The following is a 21468-nucleotide window of genomic DNA, read 5'->3' on the forward strand; positions in this document are numbered from 1 at the left end:
GAAGCCAGTCCAACATGACCAGATCCAGCGCTGCCCAGAAGGACAAGCCCAAGGTTGAGGTAATTTCAGCAGGTTCTGTGGTCTGTTTCCAGCTTGACTGTAAACATTGTGTTGTGTGTCTGGCCATGAGACTGTGAGGAAAATACAGCTAACTCCATACATTTGCTTTATTACTCTGGAAAAATCAGTAAGCCAACTGCACATGTGGAAACATGGGGCATTTCCAGGGTTGGCTAAAGAACCTAAACCCATGTTAACTCTCTGTTGCTGTGATTTACAATGTTCACAAGTGTCAGTGGGACAGCCTTATCACAAATGTTAGTACAAACTCCAGTGAGATTCACCGTCTGCCCCATCTGTTCATTCACATATAGCAATGGGAACTTTCTAACAAACACTTGGGATTTAAAAAGATTCATTGACAATTATAATTAGATCCTGAAAGAAGTTTGGTCTTTCAGAAATATGAACAAAAATAAATAATGGCACGCAACTTGAAAACCAAATGCTTCAATCCTCTGGTTTCTGAAAAGAGGAAGGGAACTAACTTTGAAAGGGCAAGGGAGAAAAAGGAAGGGGGAAGGAAGGGCAGTAACAAGAGCTTCTCATGCTGAGTATTCGAGGTCTCGTTTCTTATCCAGTACTCATGTTTTAGAGAAACCGACACTCCAAGAAGGTGAGTGAGCAGACCTGAGATGGGAACCCAGGCATGCCTGATTCCAGAATCCACATTTCCCCCAGAATTCCATGTACCTGAAGTGCTAGGTACTTAGTAATTAGTACAACCAGCTGGTGGTCTTTGAAAAATCTTAAAAGTTGGGAAGGATCGGGACAGGTCACTCTATCTGGAGAAAATGGTCTATGACAATAAAAAAATTAAAAAAAAAAAAAAATTAAAAATTAAAAAAAAAAATGGTCTATGAATTACAGTGGTCCGACATGGGGCTATCACGTAGAGGAGAGGGTTGGGCAGGAGGTCCAAGGGAGGGCCTGACGGGGGGGGGGGGGCGGGCAGGCAAGGATGGCATCAGTTCATTTCCACGCCAGTTTCTACCATCAGGAACTACCTGCCCTAATGAGGGAACTGAACCAGTCAATGGACAACAAACCGTTTAGAGGCGCCTCTCAAAATGCCACTCCAGATCAAACCACGAAAACAAAGTCTGGACGCCGAGTCTGGGCGTTCTACATAAGATGTTCTACATGGAGGAGAAGATGGAGTCACAGGGCTTTGATGAGGAAGAAATAAGAAACAGAAGCTGGGGTGGGCGGGGGTGGTAATGTCAGCATGGCAAGTAAAGCCTCTTGTAGCAGCGTGGTGACACCAACCAGCCCACGAGCTGAGAAGCGAGTCGCTCCGGACCGGACTCAGCATGCTTGCACAGACCAGTCCGGGATGAGGCAGGCGGGAATCCCATCTTTTTTAACTCCCTCTATTAAAGCAGTCTGCGTCCAGGTTAGGCAACTGCCGAAATTGAGAAAATACAAAGGGACGTAAAGATCTAGAGGTATAATCACTAACATCTTTCAGTATTTTCCCCTGAGAGAAAACGAGATTGGATTCATCATTACATATTTTTTTGAAATAAGGATTTTGATGGTAGGATTTTATTCCATTTCCCTATTAGAAATTTAGTATTTCCCAAATTTGTGCTGACTGTAAGTAATATGATAAATACCTTGTATATCAATTTTTGCATCCCTGGTGATGTGCCTGGGATACATTTCTTAGACAATTATGGAGCTAAGGAATACCGACTTTTTTTTTTTTAAAGTTCTGATTACTTACTGCCAAGTTGCAATCCAGAAAGGTGGTCAGTTATGCCCCCAGCAGGGCTTCTGATGGGACCCTTAGGAGAGGCAAGGAGGTTTCGATCCACTGAGCGGGGAGAATGGCTGAAGTGCCCGTCTCAGAAAACCTTCAGCAACACACCTGCCTGGCTGTGTATCTAGACATCAGAGGCCAAACTTCCTTCATGGTGCTGAAACCATCAGCGTTCCCCATGTAGCGCAGGGACCCTTTCAGAGAAACTTCCCAGGGGACAGCTTGTTCTGCTTTCCAGTTCTTAAAAGTAGCAAAATGCCTTTAATTCTAATAACTCTAATATTAAAAACTATCAAAGGAAGCACTTCAACCCATCTTTTGAAGCCATTCCCAATTACAAGCTAGGGGAGTCCTCTCTCGTCTGAAGTCTGGAAAAAAAAAAAGTGTGTAGCACCAAGGTGGATGGGATCAGGTGTTCAGCCAGGAATGTGTATGAGACAAACCCAACAGAAGGAATCATCCAATTGCTTTGGGGTTCTGGGGGGTCAGTTGGAGGGGGCCCACACAGTCCTCTTCCCCACGCATTTTGCCTCTGTTCCTTTAACTTCAGAGCGTCTACTTGCCCAAGACCCGTGCCTGGTGCTGAGGAGGGTCTATGAGCTATACGGACCCTTGGGGTGACAAGGCAGTAAGTGCTCTCCAGTGATAGGAACAGAGCACGTAGGAAGGTCAGGGGGCAGAACTTCAGTCTGTGAGTGGGGACTCAGTCTAGGAAACTGGTGAGGGCTTCCCAGAGGAGGTTGCATTTGAGCTGTGCCTTGAGAAATGAGGGGAATTCAAATGAGACGTACTGATGGAAAAGGGGAAGGGGGACATCCTAGGCAAAGGGGTTAATACGGGAAACAACACGGAGACGCGGCTGTCCTGCTGGGCCCCTCTCCTGCCCTACTCAGTAGGAAGTCTGGAAAGTTAGAAACCTTATCTTTGGCTTCTGCAAATGCCAAGAAATGGTGAGAAGAGCTGATCTGGAGTCCGTGCCCAGGAGGCTGAGTGGTTTGAGACTCTCTGCCAACAGTGGGCAAGGAATGAGACAAGTCTGAAGTGAGCCCTGGGAATAAACAACATGGTGGCACTTCTGGATTCCGCCCGGCCCCACAGCACACCAGCTCATTAGACCCTCCTCAAACCAATACCCAGTCCGGCAATCCTGCAGTCAGTAAGATGCACTAACTACACGAGAGAACACCACCGCCCTGCGGCCAGTAACTTCCCAGCAGAAAGGTCACACTAGGGAACATGACCACGCTCCTCCGGCAGACGGTTAGGAGGAGTGGGTACATGTCTGTCCTCGTCCCGTGTACCATGACCGGGCATTGTGGCCCAGAAGAGGAAACACACTTCACACTTCCCTCGTGGAAAGCGGGACCACTATTTGCTGCCCATGTCATTTGTCAGTTGGTGGTGCTGAAGCAGGCAGCCTCCGCAGCCCAGGCCTCACTCAGTTTTCTTTTGGCCTTCGGGGCAGAAAGAGCACTCAAGTCCCCATCAACCCAGATGTAGACAACTGCAGGAGAAATTGCTGGAAACCCAGGAAAAATAATGGCAAAAGATTAATGACAAGCAAACAAGTGACCGGGGGAAAAGGTTGCGAGGAAGGAATGAAGCTGGTGGGAAGGCCGGAGTGCCTTTTGCTCTTCAGCCAGAATAAAGGCTGTGGCTTCCCCCCCGCCCAACTCGACCCCCCTTTTTTGGGCTAGCCTCAGTCTAGGTCATCATCTGCTCCCTCTGAACACAGTGGATGTGCATGACATCCCTTAAACGGCGTCTGGATGCTTGAGAGAAGGCAGCCAGCGGCCCAGCCCCGAGGAACGGCTCTGTGAAGCCACGGGGAGAGACGTGGCATCTGGAGAGCAGGTAGGAATTGAGAACAGAACCCTCTCGGTCTAGCTTTCTCCATTTTGAAACAAAGAAGAAGAAGGAAAACTCTGCAATGCCAGGGCTACCTTCTGGAAAAACGAGTCTGGCAATCCTTTTGCTTTCTGGCTTCCTGAGGTAACCACCTGGTGGCCTTTCCCCCTCTCTGCCTTCCACGCCTTCCACAGTCTGACACAGAAAACGCACGTGTGCAACTCTGAGTCCCGTCCTGCCCTGAGCGGCTCCTGAGCCCCGAGGGGATCCTCCCGCCCCTGCCCTGGCGTCTTCGTTTTAAAAACAGCATATCCGGCCTTTCCATGAGAACATCGTTGCCTATTTTCTACAGGCAAAGCCTCGGCCACTTTAGATCAGCAGCTGGTACAAAAAATACTGAAATAGGGGTTGTTTTGTTTTGTTTGGTGTTCAGGGACACGTTTAAGAGCCATCTGAGAGGTGCTTATGCTATCACACATCTTTTAAGCCTTTTTAAAAAAGTCAGTCTGCTGAGCTCTGGGTAAATTAGCATATCGTCAAATGTACCACACATAGGTTCCTGATTTTTAGATTTCCATTTCCCAGTTGGATTTTAAAGAGCTGCAAACGCCTCAGGAGACAGTGTGCAAATTTGCTTTCTTAAGGTGCCCTGTGGACTGACCCCTGAATGTTGTGGTGTTTTTTCGAGTTTTCTGAATAGAAAATTTAGTGTCCCTGGCCGCGCGTGACATGCAGTCAGGCTCTCAGAGACATGGGTTCTGTGTCCTCTATTACAGACAGGGCGCTGAAGTGGGCAGTTTGGTGAGAAAAATAAAGCCCCCTTTTCTCCTGATCATTCATGCCGGTGGCGGGGTCGCGGGGCAGGGAACAAGAACTTCCTGGGCTGAAAGCTAAAAACCCTACGTCTACCACCTTTAAGACTTCAAGGTCGGGGCACCTGGGTGGCTCAGTCGTTAAGCGTCTGCCTTCGGCTCAGGTCATGGTCCTGGAGTCCCGGGATCGAGCCCCGCATCGGGCTCCCTGCTCAGCGGGGAGCCTGCTTCTCCCTCCCCCACTCCCCCTGCTTGTGTTCCCTCTCTCGCTGTGTCCCCCTCTGTCAAATAAATAAATAAAATCTTAAAAAAAAAAAAAGACTTCAAGGTCGTCTTCCGTGAGCCACCTGTATAGCCGACCGCTGGGGAAGTGTGGCAAATAAACAGGTGACACACTTAATACTCTGATAGGGCAGGAGTTTGAAGAATGTCAAAAACACGATCCTCCTACCAAACCCACCCTATAGCTTTTTTGACCTATAGCTTCCACATGGATCAGCAAAAGGGACAATCCCACCAAACACCCAGAGCCCAGGGGCCTGCCTGTCCCTAGGCCCGGGTGTCCGCGAGGACCGGGCACCGGCTGGCCCAGGGGAGGGAGGCTCTCTCCAGAAGCGAGGAGCTGCTCCCTGATGTGGGCCTGCTGGCTTCCATGCACTTAATGCGGCTATGCCAAGTGAGGCGCTCCTGCTTTTACCTTGTATCTCTTTTTACATCCAGGAACCGGGCAGGCAAAAGGCTTCTCCTCCCCTCCGTTCATGCACATGGAGCTGAGGATGGCTTCGGAGCTTATGGCGCTCTCTGTGGTCCAGGACTCATCGCTGTCTGACTCCTCGTAATCCACCTCCTCCTCGTCGTACTCGCTGCCTGTGGGGCCAGAGAAGGGCAGGGACAGTCAGCGGCCGTCCCCCAGTCGGCGCCCCCGGCCACCCCCAGGACAGGAGGCGTGGCAGTGGCCAGGTGGGCCTCCTGACCTGGGGAGGGCATTCCAGTGGGGGCAGAGACGTGCAGATTAAGGGTTTCCCAACCATTCGTGGCTGGGAATTAGCCGAGCAAGAGCCTGAACCTGGGTCTGCGGCAGGCCAGTCTGCGACCGCAGGGGTGCCGCGTAGGCTCTGAGGCCCAGACCGAGGGTAACCAAGGAGGACAGCCCTGCCCCAACACATACACACAAGCTGTGTCGGACATTCCAGGGCACAGGATTCTGTGCCCACGTTTCATGCTTATTCGCTTAGTAAATACAGAAGTCTGTGGGAGGGGGTTACATTTTACACTTATTAGGTATCTACACTTCGGTGGGAATTAATTTCAAATCTTCTTTAGAGCTTGAGCCAAGAGGACCATGAGGAAATTTGGAACTAAAAGGGGGTGACCCCAAGCTAGGGAACAGGGGGACAGAAACGCCTGACGCTCTGAGCCAAACTCACGGTCAGAACACAAGGCCCCAGCCCATGGGAGGCCCTGGGAGACTGACCACATCCGTCCCCAGGGAAGGACGCCTGTCTCTCTGGCCACACAGAGCATTCCCCGGGAGGGCGGGCTGCCCCATCCCAGCTCAGATGGGAGGAGGGAATTCGCTTGTATTCCCAAGGTTAAGAGCTCTGCTCAGAATGGAGTTAAAAATCTACTTCACGGACTTCTGTTAAGGACGGTGGGGATGGAGAACCGCTTCAACAAGCAGCCGCTTTTTGCTCTTTTTTAATGAGGCCCAAAGCCATTTATTTTGAGCTTTTGCACAATGCAACCCTGAAGGACATAATTCTACAGATCATAAACAGTGTAAAATAATATGTTGACAAGTCTTAATGCATTTACAAGCCCCATGGAATAAATAGGAATTATAGCACAACATTAATAAGAATTATATGGTAGCAATTACAGTTGTGAAATTCATCCCCCAGGTGTGAGGCTAAACGGCACCAGGGGCCTGCCTGGGTGCTCCATGGTCTGTCTCTGTTACATCAATTATTTCAACACCAAATATTGGCATTTTTATTGGGTTTCATTTTAATAGGCATTAATAAGATTGTTTGAAGAGCCAACTGAGCCAGGCACAAGGACGCCGGCCTCTGAAGCGAACACTTAAAAGGACCCAAGAAGGAAGGAAGGGACCTCAAGTTGACTTACTGCCTCTTGCGTTTCGGGCACCTTCGATGCATTGTCTCACTGAATTGGCTAGTGGCCCTGTGAGGTGTGTGTGTGGGGGCGGGGAACTGTCACTTCCCTGAACACAAAGGAACCGAGTCCAGAGAGGTTCAAAAGCTTAGGCATTTTCTGTTGGCTCTTCGGGGATACTGCTTTTCCCCTGTCTTGCTTCCCGGCCGCCAATGCCGGCAGCAACCCGAGGCGGGCCCTTGCAACTTCCTTTGAGCTGCTGGTTCTTCACCGTCTACCACTCAGATGGAATTCAGAGCAGTCTGTTTTGAAGCCTGTTTAGAAACTCTTGGGTGGTGCAGAAAAAAACAATTTGGCAAAAGGAGGTTTTGGAAATTAAATGTGGGTTTCAGTAACTCTGCCGCATTCGGCTGTAGCCCTCCGAAAGAAGAGAAAGAAGAGACCCCGTTTGGAAAGGCTTGTACGAGACAGCGCAGGGGTGTCCTCGGCCACGTTTCTGAGTCTGTGAGCAAATTTAGCGATCTGTTTTTAAGTAGGGCATTGTTTAGGAAATTTTACTCTTAAACAAATGCCACATGCTGGTGTCCTTTAAATTGCTTGTTAGAAAACTATAAATGCTATTTCACAAAGCTCCTCCAGCCGGACTTCAGAAAGTAGAATGACTAATTTACCCATCTAATTGGGCTAATTTGTGAACCTGAATACCAGGAACCACGCAACACTTACAATTTGGGGGCGGGGGGAGCCTAAGACCAAGGGAGGGCTTAATGAAGCCCAGAAGATAAAACTTCAAAACTCCACTGGATCAAAAGGAGCCAGACCCTAAGGGCTTGATGCTGTGGACACAGTCACCTGGAAACCATGCGGCATCCAGTCCCCAGTGGGGCAGGTAGGGGGCCACCTGTGGGAGTGATCACCAGCGTGGGGACACCAGGCAGCACATGGCACTTCCCCTGGCTAAGTGGGCCACCCCCCTCCAGGCACTGTTATGCTACAGGGTCCTTTGGGTGCTTTGTGAAACTAACCATCTCCCTGGGTGGGGAATCAAGAAGGACCTGTTTGGACTTAATTCTGTCCTATAACAAAGAGCTGTGTGCTGACCTGGGTTCATATCTTGGCTGGGCATGTCCGCTGAGTGACCAGCTCCTGTCATCTACTTTCCCTTCTATGAAATGGGCACAAATCTCTTCCTTGCAGCTAAAGGATTAGAATTCACGTCCAGAGAACATCTGGCACAGGAGGACCTGCCCACAGTAAGTGCTCAAAAAATGGAAAACAGCATAACACCATTTTTATAATGACATTACATGTACATAATATATTTTACAAAGGCCTCTTGTGAGACCAAACAAAAACTAACATAATTCTCAAAGATATGAGAATCTCCACTAGAAGAAATACAAGCAGGACTTCATACCAAGACAGGTGCAGTGTGGCCCTGCTCTGCCACTGACCAGCTATGTGACCCCAGGCAAGTGATGCCACCTCTCTGATCTTTAGACTCATCTGTGAAATGGGCCAATACTACTAACCAGCTCTTAAGATCGTGGTGAAGAATAACTGAGTTCCTATTTTTAAAGCAATATGCTGAGAACAATGCCTGGCATATGGGAAGCATTAAAGGAGTATCTGGTACATAAACAAGTAAAAGGTCACAAGAGCGGTTTCCTTATTTCACCCACTGTTTCCTTGCTCTTGGGGGGACTCACTTTCTTCAAGCAGAAGAGTGTGTGGAGGGGCTCCACTGCTCATCTTAACCGTACCCCCCACGCCAGCCTGTCATCACACAGAGCTGGGAGCAGGTGTTGAGGCCAGGCCTGCCCCTCAGCCGCTGCCTTTCACTCCGCGGCCAGAGGGCCCACTGCAGGTGGAGACAGGCCGCACTGTTCTCCAAATGTGCCGGCACCCGCGTGGTGCTCACATCTGCAAAGCTGGCCCAGGGGGTCCTGCAGACAACCACCGCTCTTCGTCGGCTTTCAAACATCGTGGAGCTCTAGGAAGAGCTCACCCGAAACTAAAGTTACATCTGCAGTTACAAAAACATCTGGGCCAGACCCCTCTCTGCTTCGCTTTATTCATTTCTTCATGTCTTACCAAGGAGAATAGTAAACCCCAACCTGGTTCGTTTGCCCTGTCTGCTTCATCTGCGAGTTTCAAGACTAACTTCAGAATACATGAATTTCCGGTAGTTTCCAGACCTTTGCTAGAGAATATTCCCGCCCATTGCGGGGAAAGCAGGAAGGAGCAAGGCTGGCCCCCCAGCAGTGGCCTCCCAACCATCTGACCTGACATCCCAGTATAAACCCGTGAGCACGAACGTGTTGACTGTAAACGGCATATGTGTGTACTAATATGTCACTGCACGGAACAGAGGGGCAAATAAAAGGATGAGAATAAAAGAATTTAGTAAGTAAACGTATTAAGAGTTGTCACAGGTATTTTATGAAGTGTAAAGGTCTCATATCTCCTTCCTCTGTGCCCACTGTGGGGCCCAATGCCCTCCAGGCCGGCTGGAGGGGTCCAATGGGACATGTCACAGCCAGCAGCTTGAAATGAGGCTTCAGACTACCCAAGGGGAGCAGGAGGTGACTCGCATTCATTCACACAGCAAACGTATCCAACGCTGGCCACGGGCAGCGCGGATCATCTCTGAGGCAGCAGCTAACCCCTCTCCTATCAGCCTACAGAAGGGGCCGGGCCCCAAGCCAGCAGGCAGGGGATGACAAGGAAACAAGACAAGTTTCTTGTTCTGAGCCGCCACCACCCAGAATCCATCAATGTTAATTTTCTGCATAATTTTCTAAACAGAAAAAAGTTTAAAAGTATTTCCTTGGTGTTAAAGAGAGGGTTAAAAAAAAAAAAAGCAAAGCTAAACCAACAGCCTACCTATCGTTGTAATTGGGGCAGGGAATGGGGAGGAGAGGATTTTTGGAGTGTGTGAGTCACACGAGGAATCAACCCCTCTGGGGCCCAGAGCAGGTAGGTGTCCTGCAAGGCCGCCGTCTCAGAAAGCTCTGCTGAGGAATGCTGGGTCGTGGAATCTGAATTCCGACACAAGAAGGGACTCCCGGGCCACCGAACCCCGTACGCAGCTGACCCACAGCCGTTGATGCAGGGGGCCTCCCTTCTCAGGGCTCCCTGCCTCCCTGCCTCAGGACTCCGGGCAGGAGAAGGTCACGCTCTTTAAACATCATCCTCCCTTCTTCTCCCCACTCCCCCCTCCCCCCACAACAAGGCAGCCCTGGATCCCGCAGGGCCCACTGAAAGGGAGGCGGCGCTCAGTCACAGAACAGAAAAACACCTGCTATGTGCCTTCACCCCCTCCCCACACTTACTGTTTCGAAGGGCCCAGAGGAAGGCTTCCTCACAACTAAAGACAATGCCTACAGACCTTAATTAAGAAAAACAGATGAAAGCTGCTGGCCGGTTTCATGGCTTCCAACAGTGGCCCCCGTGTGCTGGGCCATGCCACCTGGGAAGCGGATGGCACGGAGACATGGCCCCTGCATTTTGAAACACACATCGGTCAGCCTGATCAGACTTCTCTACTTGACAAACCTGTTGTTCTCTATTAGAAGAGAGACACCCTCACAGATCTGCACCTCAACAGGGCCCGGAAACGGAGGAGACAAAGGACGGGCTGGGCTGCTGGGCCCACAGGCAAAGCTTGGCCCAAGCAGCCTTAAGACAGTCACTGCTTTTGCTGATGCTCCGGCTGCGAGGCTCCGTGGCCATGAGGGTCTGTCCCAACACGAGCTCTCCCATGGGGCCTGTTCGTTTCAGGGCACAAATGAGAAGGTTTTAGGAAGGTACTGATGACACAAGAACACTGCTTGCTTTTGCTTAGCCTCCTTGTAAGTCATTTGTTCCCCCAATTCTGGCACTTTCTGGATACCTGAACCCCACTGTGTTTACTTGGATATCTTTTTTTTAAGATTTTATTTATTTATTTATTTAAGAGACAGAGAGAGCAGGAGCAGGGGTGAGGGGCAGAGGGAGAAGCAGACTCCCCACTGAGCAGGAGCCCAATGTGAGGCTCGATCCCAGGACCCTGGGACAATGACCTGAGCCAAAGGTAGACGCTTAATGACTGAGCCACCCAGGCGCCCCTTACTTGGATTTCTTAATGAGAACCGTAGCTAAGAAGGAGCAAGCTGTGTTTTACACGTGCTGTTCTGGACCGGGAAAGAGTTGGGACCTGCCTCTGCCCTCGAGGGTGGGCCCCCCCCCCCCCCCCGCCCCCAACGACCACCTTTTGTTTCCGCCTCAACAGAGCGCAGAGCTGGGCTTCGGGGCTCCGGGAGGTGAGGGGTGTGCTGAAGGCCACCCGGTTAGACACAGGCCGACGGCACTGGGACTTGGCGATTCGGTCCCAAAGTCTGTGCTCCTTGTCTTCACACTGAGTGTCGGCCGTATGAGGGAGAGACCAAGATGTGACCCTGGGAATCCGGAAGAGGAGGAAAAAGGGACGCATCGTGTGGGGTCACTCCCATGACACAGGGGCCTGCGGGGAGCAGTGCGTTGTGTCTCGGACACGCAGTGGCGAGACCCGGCCCTCCTGGGTGGCCACGGTCCAGTCTTCCAAAGAAGAGCTACAGGAGCTGTTTTATCAGGCTCTTCTCCATCTTAGACCTTATGAACTTTAAAATAACATACAGCACTGTCAGAGTTTCTATAAGGAAACATAATTTCACCGTGCACTGTCCCACACAGACACTGGCCGCCACTGCTGTCCCTCAGGTGGAGTTTTCCATCGTCCCCGTTTCCAGCTGCACTGTCCCCACGTGGGGCTGAGCTGGGCAGGACAGCAGCTCAGACACACAGCCTCCAGAGCCCCTCTCGGCAGCTCCGCTCGGGAAATGAGCACAACCTGGCAGGCAGGATTTCATGAGAAGACAGTTATGTTCTGCAGAATGGCTAGAAAAAGCCTATTGGTTGTCAGCAAAGGAAGAAAAAGCCCGAGCTGGTCTCATGAATCACGTGAAAACAAGGTGGTCGAGAGCCTCTGTACACACAGACTTGCAGAGTCTCTCCCCTGCACCCACATCACCGCCCAGGAGCCCTGCTGAGAGCCTCCACCAAGCTCACTGTCACTCGCCCCAGGAGCCCCTTCAAATCCTGTCTATCTCGCTCCAACCTCTGCTCACCTGCCTGTGTTCACCCCGTTTCTCTGTGCACGTGGCCTGCTCTCCATTTCAGCCCCTCTAGTAGTCTCATTCCTTGTATTCATAAACATAAAACACTGACATACAGATAGATAAAAATAAGTCAACCTTTTCCAGAAACCCAACAGACCACATTTTTCCTATAATGCAGATCATTAATATTCATGCAAAAGCGATAACTGCAGTGACAGCAAATTAAAAACTCTCCTGGGGGGTCAAATTCTGGCAAATACATTAGCTAAGAGTTGCCTCTCTGCCTTACAGATTTATCATTATAAATTAGCTTTAATTGGTACTGACCCACTTTAGAGGAGCTGCAGCAGCAACAGTTGAAATGAACTGGCAACATTACGATTTTGATGGAAGACAGGCTAATGGTTCCAGGGACCACGTGCCCAGCCTTGAAAATGCTTGACCTCCTTGCTCCTGGCCTCAGCTCACTCCTGGAATGGTACTCTCCCCCATCTGCTCCCGAACTACGGAAATGGTCCTGGCTCTCCACGCCAGAAGTACCCTTTCCCTCGTAGGACTCAACCCTTTCTAACTTATTTGGAGGGGCTCGGTCGTTACCTTTGGATAATGTGCCCAGGGTGGTGCTTGCACCTAAGGAGCCAATGACACGCGTTTGTTGAATGAATTAATGGGGAACAGACTTCACGGATTCTAGTAGTAGAAGGGGACCCAAGATTACAGTTTGTACTCTTGACCGTCTACAGTCTTAGAAAAAGTGAATAAATTATATTACCTGCCTGCTTAAAACTCTCCAATGGCTTCCCATACCAAGGAGTAACCCAATGCCTGATCATGACCTTATTCCATATCATACTTGTTTGGAACTTTAATATCTGAAGGACTTTTTTTTAATAAGAAAACTTAAATATTTGTGTTTTGTTTAGTGCTAAATTTTACATCTATCAGCTATTTAACAAATATTTCCAAATATCCAAATACTATTAAGTAAATCAAAAAAATTTTTTTAATGTAGGCTCTGTGCTCAACGTGAGGCTGGAACTCATGACCCCAAGATCAAGAGATGCATGCTCTACCAACTGAGCTGGCCAGGCACCCCCCAAAATATAATTTTTAAAAATATAATGCTCTTATACATTTAAGTATTAATTACAAACCTGGTCAAATTCCACACATTTCAACAAAATTGTGCTGACTCTACCATTTAAGTAGTTAAGCTTTAAAGTACCTTAAAAACAGACAAATCAAACGATCGCAATGACTATAAAACCTACATTTAACCTACAAATGATGGCAATGACTATAAAACCTATATTTAATCATTTTTCATGATTTTCATCCTTATCTTTGACCTTCCTGGGATTACCAGAACCTGCAAGACCTACAAAAACAGGAGCTAATTTTGGCCAGTGGAAGGGAGGGGTTCTGAGTTACTGAGCCACTGATGCTCGGTCAGGTTCCAGAGTGAGTCTGCACTTCCTGGGCTGGACGCCTGGGATCTTCACTCAAGCTTCACTTGCTCGATAGACAGGATTTTTAAAGCCTGTGTCTTTCTTGCCCCATCATGTCTTCAATATAATCACTAGGGCCACTGGAGACAGCATCTCCTGGGGAAAAGGATTCCCTCCCGAGGCACACAGCTCTTTCCCGCATCTTGCAACCCTCCCTGGCGCAGACCCCCTTCCCTTCCCGCCGTTTGTGACAGGCCGCTAGCTGGTCTCGCCTATGCTCACCCCAGTTCCTACTTTCCCTGCAACTTCGGGGCTTACTCCTAACTCCCTGCCAATCTGCTGACAGAGGTGGAGAAGACGACGTCCACTTTACAGAACACAATGCCACCTACGCCAACGCACCCCAGGGAGAGGTGAGAAACAGAAACACATCCCGTTATCTCCACCGTTCTTCTATTACAGCTACTTTTGGACACACTTTACATTAACTTCTCCACATGCAGTATCATTTTGGACTCATTTCACAGATTCAATTAATTACCAGTCATCATCATATTCCTTGATGCTCAAATGACTACAACTTGGCCCAGATGGTCAGGTGGTCTCCTGACTTTACAGTATTTTCTGTTATTAATTTACATTTTCTTCTCTTTGATCAAAGTTATCATCGCACACAGTAAAAAGTTAGTTGGCTAGTTCTTCATGGCTGACAATGACAAAGAGGGGTCCTCTGTCTCATCCCCCCTCTGCTCCCCACGCTTACATCTCTCTACCTGGGATTCGCCCCATGGCTTCTAAACAACACGAGTCTACCACTCCTTTTTGATGTTCCGTTTTGGATCCCTATTGACTATGCACAATAAGAATTTTGGTCCTTGGGGTGCCTGGTTGGCTCAGTCAGTGGAGCGTGCAACTCTTGATCTTGGGGTTGTGGGCTGGAGCCCCGTGTTGGGTATAGAGATTACTTAAAAAGGTAAAATCTTAAAAAAAGAAAAAAAAAAGCTTTTTGGTCTTTTACACACATCCAAGTCTGCTCTGCACTTCCCCTTCTCCTTGGAGAATTGCATTATGACACTCAGTTTCATCGCTGTTCAATGTTTGCATTATCGCCACGTTGGCCCACTCAGTGAACTGTGACATTTTTGTTGTCCTAGGAGTTACTCAGCACATTTCTGGAGCTTATGTGTCCTCTTTCCCAGCCTCATTGTCACCAGGGCAGCTGACACTTACCTGGGGCTCCCCACGTGCCATTAACTCATGTAAACCTCGCAACAACACTAAGGCGCTGCTCCTAGGATTATCTTCACTTGACATAAAACAGAGGCTCGGAGAGGCAGACTGCCTGGTCTGAGGCTGCAAAGCTTCTCCGTGGTGGAGCAAGGGTTCCACCCTTGCCACCTGGATCGGGAGGCTTCGTTCCTAACCAGTATCCTCCACTGCTCACTTGAATTCATCCCAAACTCAGCTCAAATGTCACCACCTCCGAGAGGCCAGCCCTGATTACCCAACTACTTCTGCAGGCACAATGTCCTCCCCGCTGCATGCCTTTCTCACAGCATATCCAACTTTCTAAATGATCTTGTTTGTTAGCTTTCTTCCTCACCAGGAAGCAAGCTCCACATCACTGAATTGCTGGAGTCCTTATAAGTGCCTGGCCCATAGTAGGCCCTCAATATACATTTGCTGAACAAAGGAAAGGCAAGGGCAACAACGTCAGGCTTTCTGACAGCCGAGCCATGCTGCCCAACTACCTGGTGATGTCACTTGGGGTGGAGGAGGGTATGTGGGGAGAAAGTCAAGTGTGGGGGCAAAGCAAAGATACAAAATAATTAGGGATCTGAGATGCAGGTTCCGCCGCTTAAAGGCAAATGATATGCACAAATCCAATTCCCTGTCACCTGCCTCTGTGTTGATTTTTTTTTTTAAGATTTTATTTTTAAGTAATCGCTACACCCAACCTGGGGCTCAAATTTACGACCCCGAGATCAAGAGTCGCACGGTCCACTGACTGAGCCAGTCAGGCGCCCCACTCTGTGTTTTTTGACAAAGTCGAAAGGTTTCCAGGTAGCTGCACTTCCCACCAGGACACTGACAAAAAGGGGAGTCCTGGAGAAATGCTTAGGCTGCCTCCCCCTCCCCCCCAAAAAAAAACCTGCCAGCGTTGTAAACAGAGCGTAGACTCCGCCAGGAGGGCACAGCCCTACCTGCCACAGGACCACCGCCAGCAGAGTGAGGGCTAAGGTGTGTGCGGAGCAGGTGGTGACCGGCCCCCCCTCCCCCAGCTCCTTCATCTTCCATCAGGGGAGTGGGGAGGATGTCGCTCTAACTCCATGGGGTGTGCCTTAATCTGAGGTCATGATCAAGGCTGTAGCAATCAGCATCTTCTAAAAATTGGAAATTCAGATTTTAAAGCCATTCCGTGAGGCAAGAGCAAGCAAGTCTGTATTTGAATAGGCACATTCTCAGAAAAAGATGAAAAGAAACACATAGAAAAACTGACCCCTTTCTCATTAATCCTTCATTGTTGTCTCTTGATCCTTTTCTTCTGAGACTTCAGAGAAGCGTTCTGTACTTTCTTGTGACCTACTTGTTCCTAGCTCTGATTTCCATCATTCCCACGCTCCCCCACGCCACCCGGAAAGGGTCCCTCTTGCCAATTTGGAGCTCCCGCTGGGCATTGTTGATGGGCTGGGTACCCCATCTCCCAGCTCTTCATCTTGGTTGGAGAAGAAACTGCCCCCAAAACAAAACAAAAAAATACCATCCCTTTTCTTGTCCCCAGCTCTTGGCTATTTTTCAGGAAAAGTGAGCAATAAGAAATGACTTCTCATATACCCGAAACAAATTTAACACTGTGTGTCAACTGCAGAAAAAAAAAAAAAAAAAAGAAAGAAAGAAATGATGTCTGCCCAGTACAGCACAGATTTCAGCAGTATCCACCCCCTTCCATTTCTCGTCCCCATTTAGGAGTTCTGCTCTTTCACCTTGGGGGAGAACAAAATGATGTCTTTTCTCTTAGTCTTCTAGTGGCTGCTGGATTCATGGCCATTTAACGTAAAAGTTTCCTGTGGCAATAGGCAACTCTCGAGACCTACTTCAAATGCAGAGTCCTAGTGTTTTCAAACTGCAGACTGTGATCCATAAGCGGGCTGTAAAATCAATTTGGTGGGGTAATTAAACAAATAAGGATAGAATGGAAGAGAAAGTGTCAGAGTGTAAAGATGTGTTCATAAAACGTCTTGTTTCAGGTGTGTGTCTCAATGTAAATAAAATACCTCTCACTATGTGTCATAGCAAAAACGCTTCAGGCCATTTTTGACCATTAGCATCTTGGTTTCCAGAACTTCTAACTAAAAGAACCACTTCATCCAGATGAGAAAATCACCAAACAATTTTAACCAACATTTAAATAGGACGTAAACTAAAAGAGAGAAAGGCCATTTTTGGCGACCATCAATGAGGTCTTATGTCAGCTGGCAGGAACTTACACTCTCCCCGAGAAGGTGGGCTCTTGGCAGACTGACCTCTGGACCATCAGGAGGGCACACATAGACGGGAGCCAATGGGTGACAGGTGAAATGTGAAAGTGACAGGTGTATGCAGTGGATAGAAAGTATGAGGACAGTTCTCCACCGATTCAGGTATCCTTTAAGACCGTGTCCCACCACCACTTTTTGAATATTCTCAAGGACAATCTTTGTTTTCAGAATAGGTGAATCTGGTTCTTTTTTTTTTTTTTTTAAGATTTTATTTATTTGAGGGTGAGAATGAGATAGAGTATATGAGAGGGGGGAGGGTCAGAGGGAGAAGCAGGCTCCTCGCTGAGCAGGGAGCCCGATGCGGGACTCGATCCCGGGACTCCAGGATCATGACCTGAGCCGAAGGCAGTTGCTCAACCAACTGAGCCACCCAGGCACCCGGTTAATCTGGTTCTAAAGAAAGGCCCAAGTCATTCCCAGACCTTGTGCTGAATTAAGAAGGGTCATGCACGGCACCCCGGCCTCTGCGTGCTCTGCCATCAAAGTGCTGAAGAGCATGGGTTCTCAGAGTTTCTAATCCTGCAGCCAAGCCAGCAAGCACCATGCCTTTGAGGGGCGAGCAGGCCTTCTGGAGCCAATGCTTTGGGCCAGACCCAGAGAATCAGAGCTGCCCAGAACCAGGAGGGAGGTGCAGAACTCAGAAAGGGCAGATCTTGGTGTGTCCAAGGGTAGCTGGCAGCTCCATCTTCCCTATCACTCTGATGAGCTCACTGGGAAATCACCATCACTGGGGAACTTCTCCCCTGTTCCCTGCAGCATCCCCAGCACCGAGCATTCCCGGCCTGAGCAGGCCTCTGCTAATCTTCGTGGAGTGAGGGAAATCCACAGCAGAGGCCCCCGCACCGGAAGGACATTCACTACATGATACAAATGCACACAGGTATGTGTATGTCCTATACATCTTGTGCTTCATGATTATGCTTATATAAAACACGGTACGATTTGGATATGATAAAATGAAAGGAAGCATGTGATCAGGGATCACCGCCTGCGAGATGCACAGAGAAGCTTCATCTTTCGGTTAAACCTGATAAGCACAACTACAGCTGAACCCTGGCCGGACGCTGTGTGAGAAGGCGGGTCATTTGGGGGCTTGGGAGCAGACTGCCTGCATGAGGATTCTGGCCCTGCCATTACGGGCCTCCGACTGGTGATTTCACCTCTTTCTACCTCCATTTTGTCATCAGTAAAACCACAGTAACACGAGAGCTGCCCTCATAGGGCTACTGAGAAGACTGTACGATTTAGCATGGAGAAGGTGATTGGAAAAATTTCTGGCATATAGTTGTGTACTCTATTAGCACTAGCTGGAATTATTTTAATCAGTAATTAAAAATTGTCTAGATTTGAAAGAAATGACCAGGGATAGACAAAGCCTAACAAGAAATCATCTGGTTACAGTCTGCCGAAAATGCACAGACAAAAATGTCTGGTTGTAGCTTACGTTTCCAGTACAATGGATTAATATACTGATTTCTAATGCTGTCAGGGGGAAAAATGTTGATTTAGGATTATATTGTGTGCAGTGAGGATGCGGGCACCCTGATGGTTCGCTATCACTCTGTGGACTCCTCCACTGGGGAATGCCCTGCTTTTGAAAAACATCCAGTCTGAGGGGCACCTGGATGGCTCAGTAGGTTAAGCGGCTGCCTTCGGCTCAGGTCATGGTCCCAGGGTCCTGGGATCGAGCCCCACATCGGGCTCCCTGCTTGGTGGGGAGCCTGCTTCTCCCTCTGCCTCTGCCCCTCACCCCTGCTTGTACTCTCTCTTAAATAAATAAATAAAATCTTAAAAAACAAAACAAACCATGAACTCTGGAGACCGCGGGAGCAGAGGAGCTGGTGACATGGGTGTGGCCTCCTCTGCAGTGAGTACTGAGGTCCCGGCCAGAGCTGGCTCTTGCCGTCTGTCTTCCCGCCTATCTCAGAAACACAAGGTGCCGTGTTTACGGAGTGTGCATCTGCACACAGGGTGCCCGTCTCTGTGCCGAGGGAATGCTTCGAGAGGAGGGGTGGGGAAGAGGACGATGGATACTCGGAAAGACGCTGCACTCATCAGGCTGAGTATTAACGAAGGTCCCCCGGCAGGTGCCAGCTTCTCATGCACTGGAGGAACGGTCTCTTCCCAGACATGGCAGATGACATGAAAACGCACCGTAACAGAAAAGACGTTGCTCTTCTGGGGAATCACGTCAGGAGAGTCACTGAGAGTTCACACAGATCTCGGAGATCTCCCCATAAAAGCTGAGTTTCACACTTCGTCCCATGTGGCAAGCACAGCCTGGGCTGCATGAAAAACGAGTTTTATGAGAGTACCTCTGATTTTTAAGAAGGCTATTTGGGTTCGTAACGGAGCAGCTTCCTGAAAGCACGGGGATCGTCATTTTCACATACTGCACATCTCGGGCTGGCTCGGCGCTCATCGGGGCCGCGTTAAAATCTGGGGAATGGTACGCATGTGACAAACCTTGACAGAAGCGATTGGGAGAAGCTGCAGCGGCAAGAATTTCCCAGTTAAAGAGCTCGTCTGAAACATGTTATAAAACGGAGTCAGACTTTCTACACTCCAGGCACGGCTTCCCTACTCACAGCACCAGTCCCTTCGTACACGCTTATTTACCACGCTGCTCCCCACCCCGGTGGTGGCAGGTTCTCCAAGGCCCAGGTCTTAGTGTGACCATCCAGTGACCCCAATGATGCTTTCTCTTTTATTTCTACTTTTTCGGCAATATCTCACACAGTCACAAGACGACACTTTGGAGCCTGACAGCGTGGGTTCCAATGCAGGCTCCTTCGCCGACTCCCTCGGTGACCCTGGGCAACGCACTCAAGTTCTCTTTGCTACAGAACCCACAGCAGAGTGTTAGAAGGGCTTACAGATACATATATACACCTGCCACTTAGCACCATCTGTCATTAGCGTTTCCACCGGTTGATCAGGACGATGGTTGGGGCTCAGTTGTCTTTTTAAGACCTAGGGTCTGTGACAGACCCCAGGAGCCGCAGAGGGCCACTAAGTCGGCCACTGGTGCTCGCATGGCCGTGGCTGGCTCCTGCCCTCTCGCTTCTCCCTCTTGGCTCGCCCTGGCCTGCTGGCGCCTCACCTCAGCCGGAGCCTGCCTCAACAACTTGGCCACCCGGCCACCACCTCCAGATTCATCCACCCTAAGCGTTCCTCGCCTGGCCCCCTGGACAAGAATGCGGGATGGCTCGCTCTGGCCTGACTCCCTCAACTCCCCTCCCATAGGATATGTGTCATGCGACAAAGACACGATGCTACTTCCTCAGAAGACTACATTCTTCTCTAAGTTGGACACAGTTGATTTCAAAGTGCCTTGGAGCTTTCCCTGTTGCCGTGACACAGAAGCATCAAGCTGGCCTCGAGAGCAGGGCCCCTGGTCAGACTGCCAAAATTCACATCCTGTTTGGGGGATCTCAGGCAACTTCCTTCAAGCCCCAGCTACCCCACCTGGAAATAGCTGCCGCAGTGTGTCTCTGACCACCGAAAAGGACTGGGTGGGTACACAGAAGAAGCTTTTCCCAGAGGCTGGCGGAGAACGGGGTTGACGGTCACACGCACCGAGAACACGAGGTCCTTCTTCCTTGCCCAGAAGAGAGGGAGGTGGACTCCTCTTCCTCGCGCCTTCTTCAGCTTCAGGGTCTCTCTGGACACAGCCATCATCAGACTGGAAATCCTGATTCGCAGGCTGTCTCTTCTCAGTGTGTTTATAATAAGTCATGTCTAACAGAACGATGCCATATAAATATGCCACACGGTGATAAACAAGAGGCTTTCCCATGGTTCAGGAACAAGACTAAGGGTTTATGATTAGATATCTACTGGAGGCTGAAAAGAGGAACAGTTGTGGCCCTAATAAACCACAAGCGGCAACAGAAATAAGGAAAGACCCATCGTTCTGCCCAAACCCTCACATGACATGTGATGGAGGATATACTGCCCAGTCTGACTCCAAAAGCACCACGTGCTTATATTCTGTTCTACCTGAGCTGCCTGTGGCCAGTCTGGATGGGAATTTTTCATATAACAGATGAGGACCAACCAGTTATTTCTGAGACTTTAGACGGCTGTGTCTTGATGGTGCCAGCCCTGCTCCTGCTCCTCCCCTCCTCCCTGCCCGCTTCCAAGACACACTATCAAACCTACGCAGGGGCTTCTATTTGGGTCACTTCCTTGTGTGGTAATCCCACAGGAGACCTGATGGGCTGTTTTCTGGCCTGTTTTCCAGAATTCTATCCAGGAGCAGGCAGGCCAGGAAGATGCCCTGCCCACCACCTTTAACATGTGCTAGGAAGTAGGCTTTGTCCACAAAAAAACAAAAATAGAAACAGTGACAAAAGACCATGTCACGGTCCTTTTGCCATTTTCTTCTCTTTTAGAGATAGGAAATGGCATTTCTACCAAGATCTGCCTCTCTGTGCAAAATAAAGGAAAAAATTTGAATGCCTGTGTCTCCTTTTCCTAGACCCTCCAGTAATTGGCCCCACCTCTCTAATCTCATTTAAAAAGCACCCCCCGCCCCACACCTGGGCGGCTCAGTCGGTGGGCGTCTGACTCTTGATCTCAGCTCAGGTCTTGATCTCAGGGTTGTGAGTTCAAGCCCCACATGAGAGCCTACTTAAAAAAATTAAAAACAAAATAATAAAATAATAACAAAAAGCATCCCTGCCCCAACTAGCTCCTCTCCTCTGGGGCCTTATAGGAGGTGTTTTCATTACTCTGACC

General features: G+C 49.4%; 1 protein-coding gene across 3 annotated transcripts in view; it reads right to left on the minus strand.

Moving 5' to 3' along the window:
• The window catches only part of JAZF1 (JAZF zinc finger 1), a 325971-nt gene that overhangs the window by 4690 nt on the left and 299813 nt on the right, over positions 1–21468 (minus strand). For all 3 annotated transcript variants that reach the window (XM_027573405.1, XM_027573406.2, XM_027573407.1), the window contains exon 4: positions 5183–5352. In XM_027573405.1, coding sequence (XP_027429206.1) covers positions 5183–5352 — 170 coding nt within the window. The remainder of the gene's footprint in view (positions 1–5182; positions 5353–21468) is intronic.

This window comes from Zalophus californianus, chromosome 12 (assembly GCF_009762305.2).
Source record: "Zalophus californianus isolate mZalCal1 chromosome 12, mZalCal1.pri.v2, whole genome shotgun sequence".
In the NCBI taxonomy this organism is placed as follows: Eukaryota; Metazoa; Chordata; class Mammalia; order Carnivora; family Otariidae; genus Zalophus; species Zalophus californianus.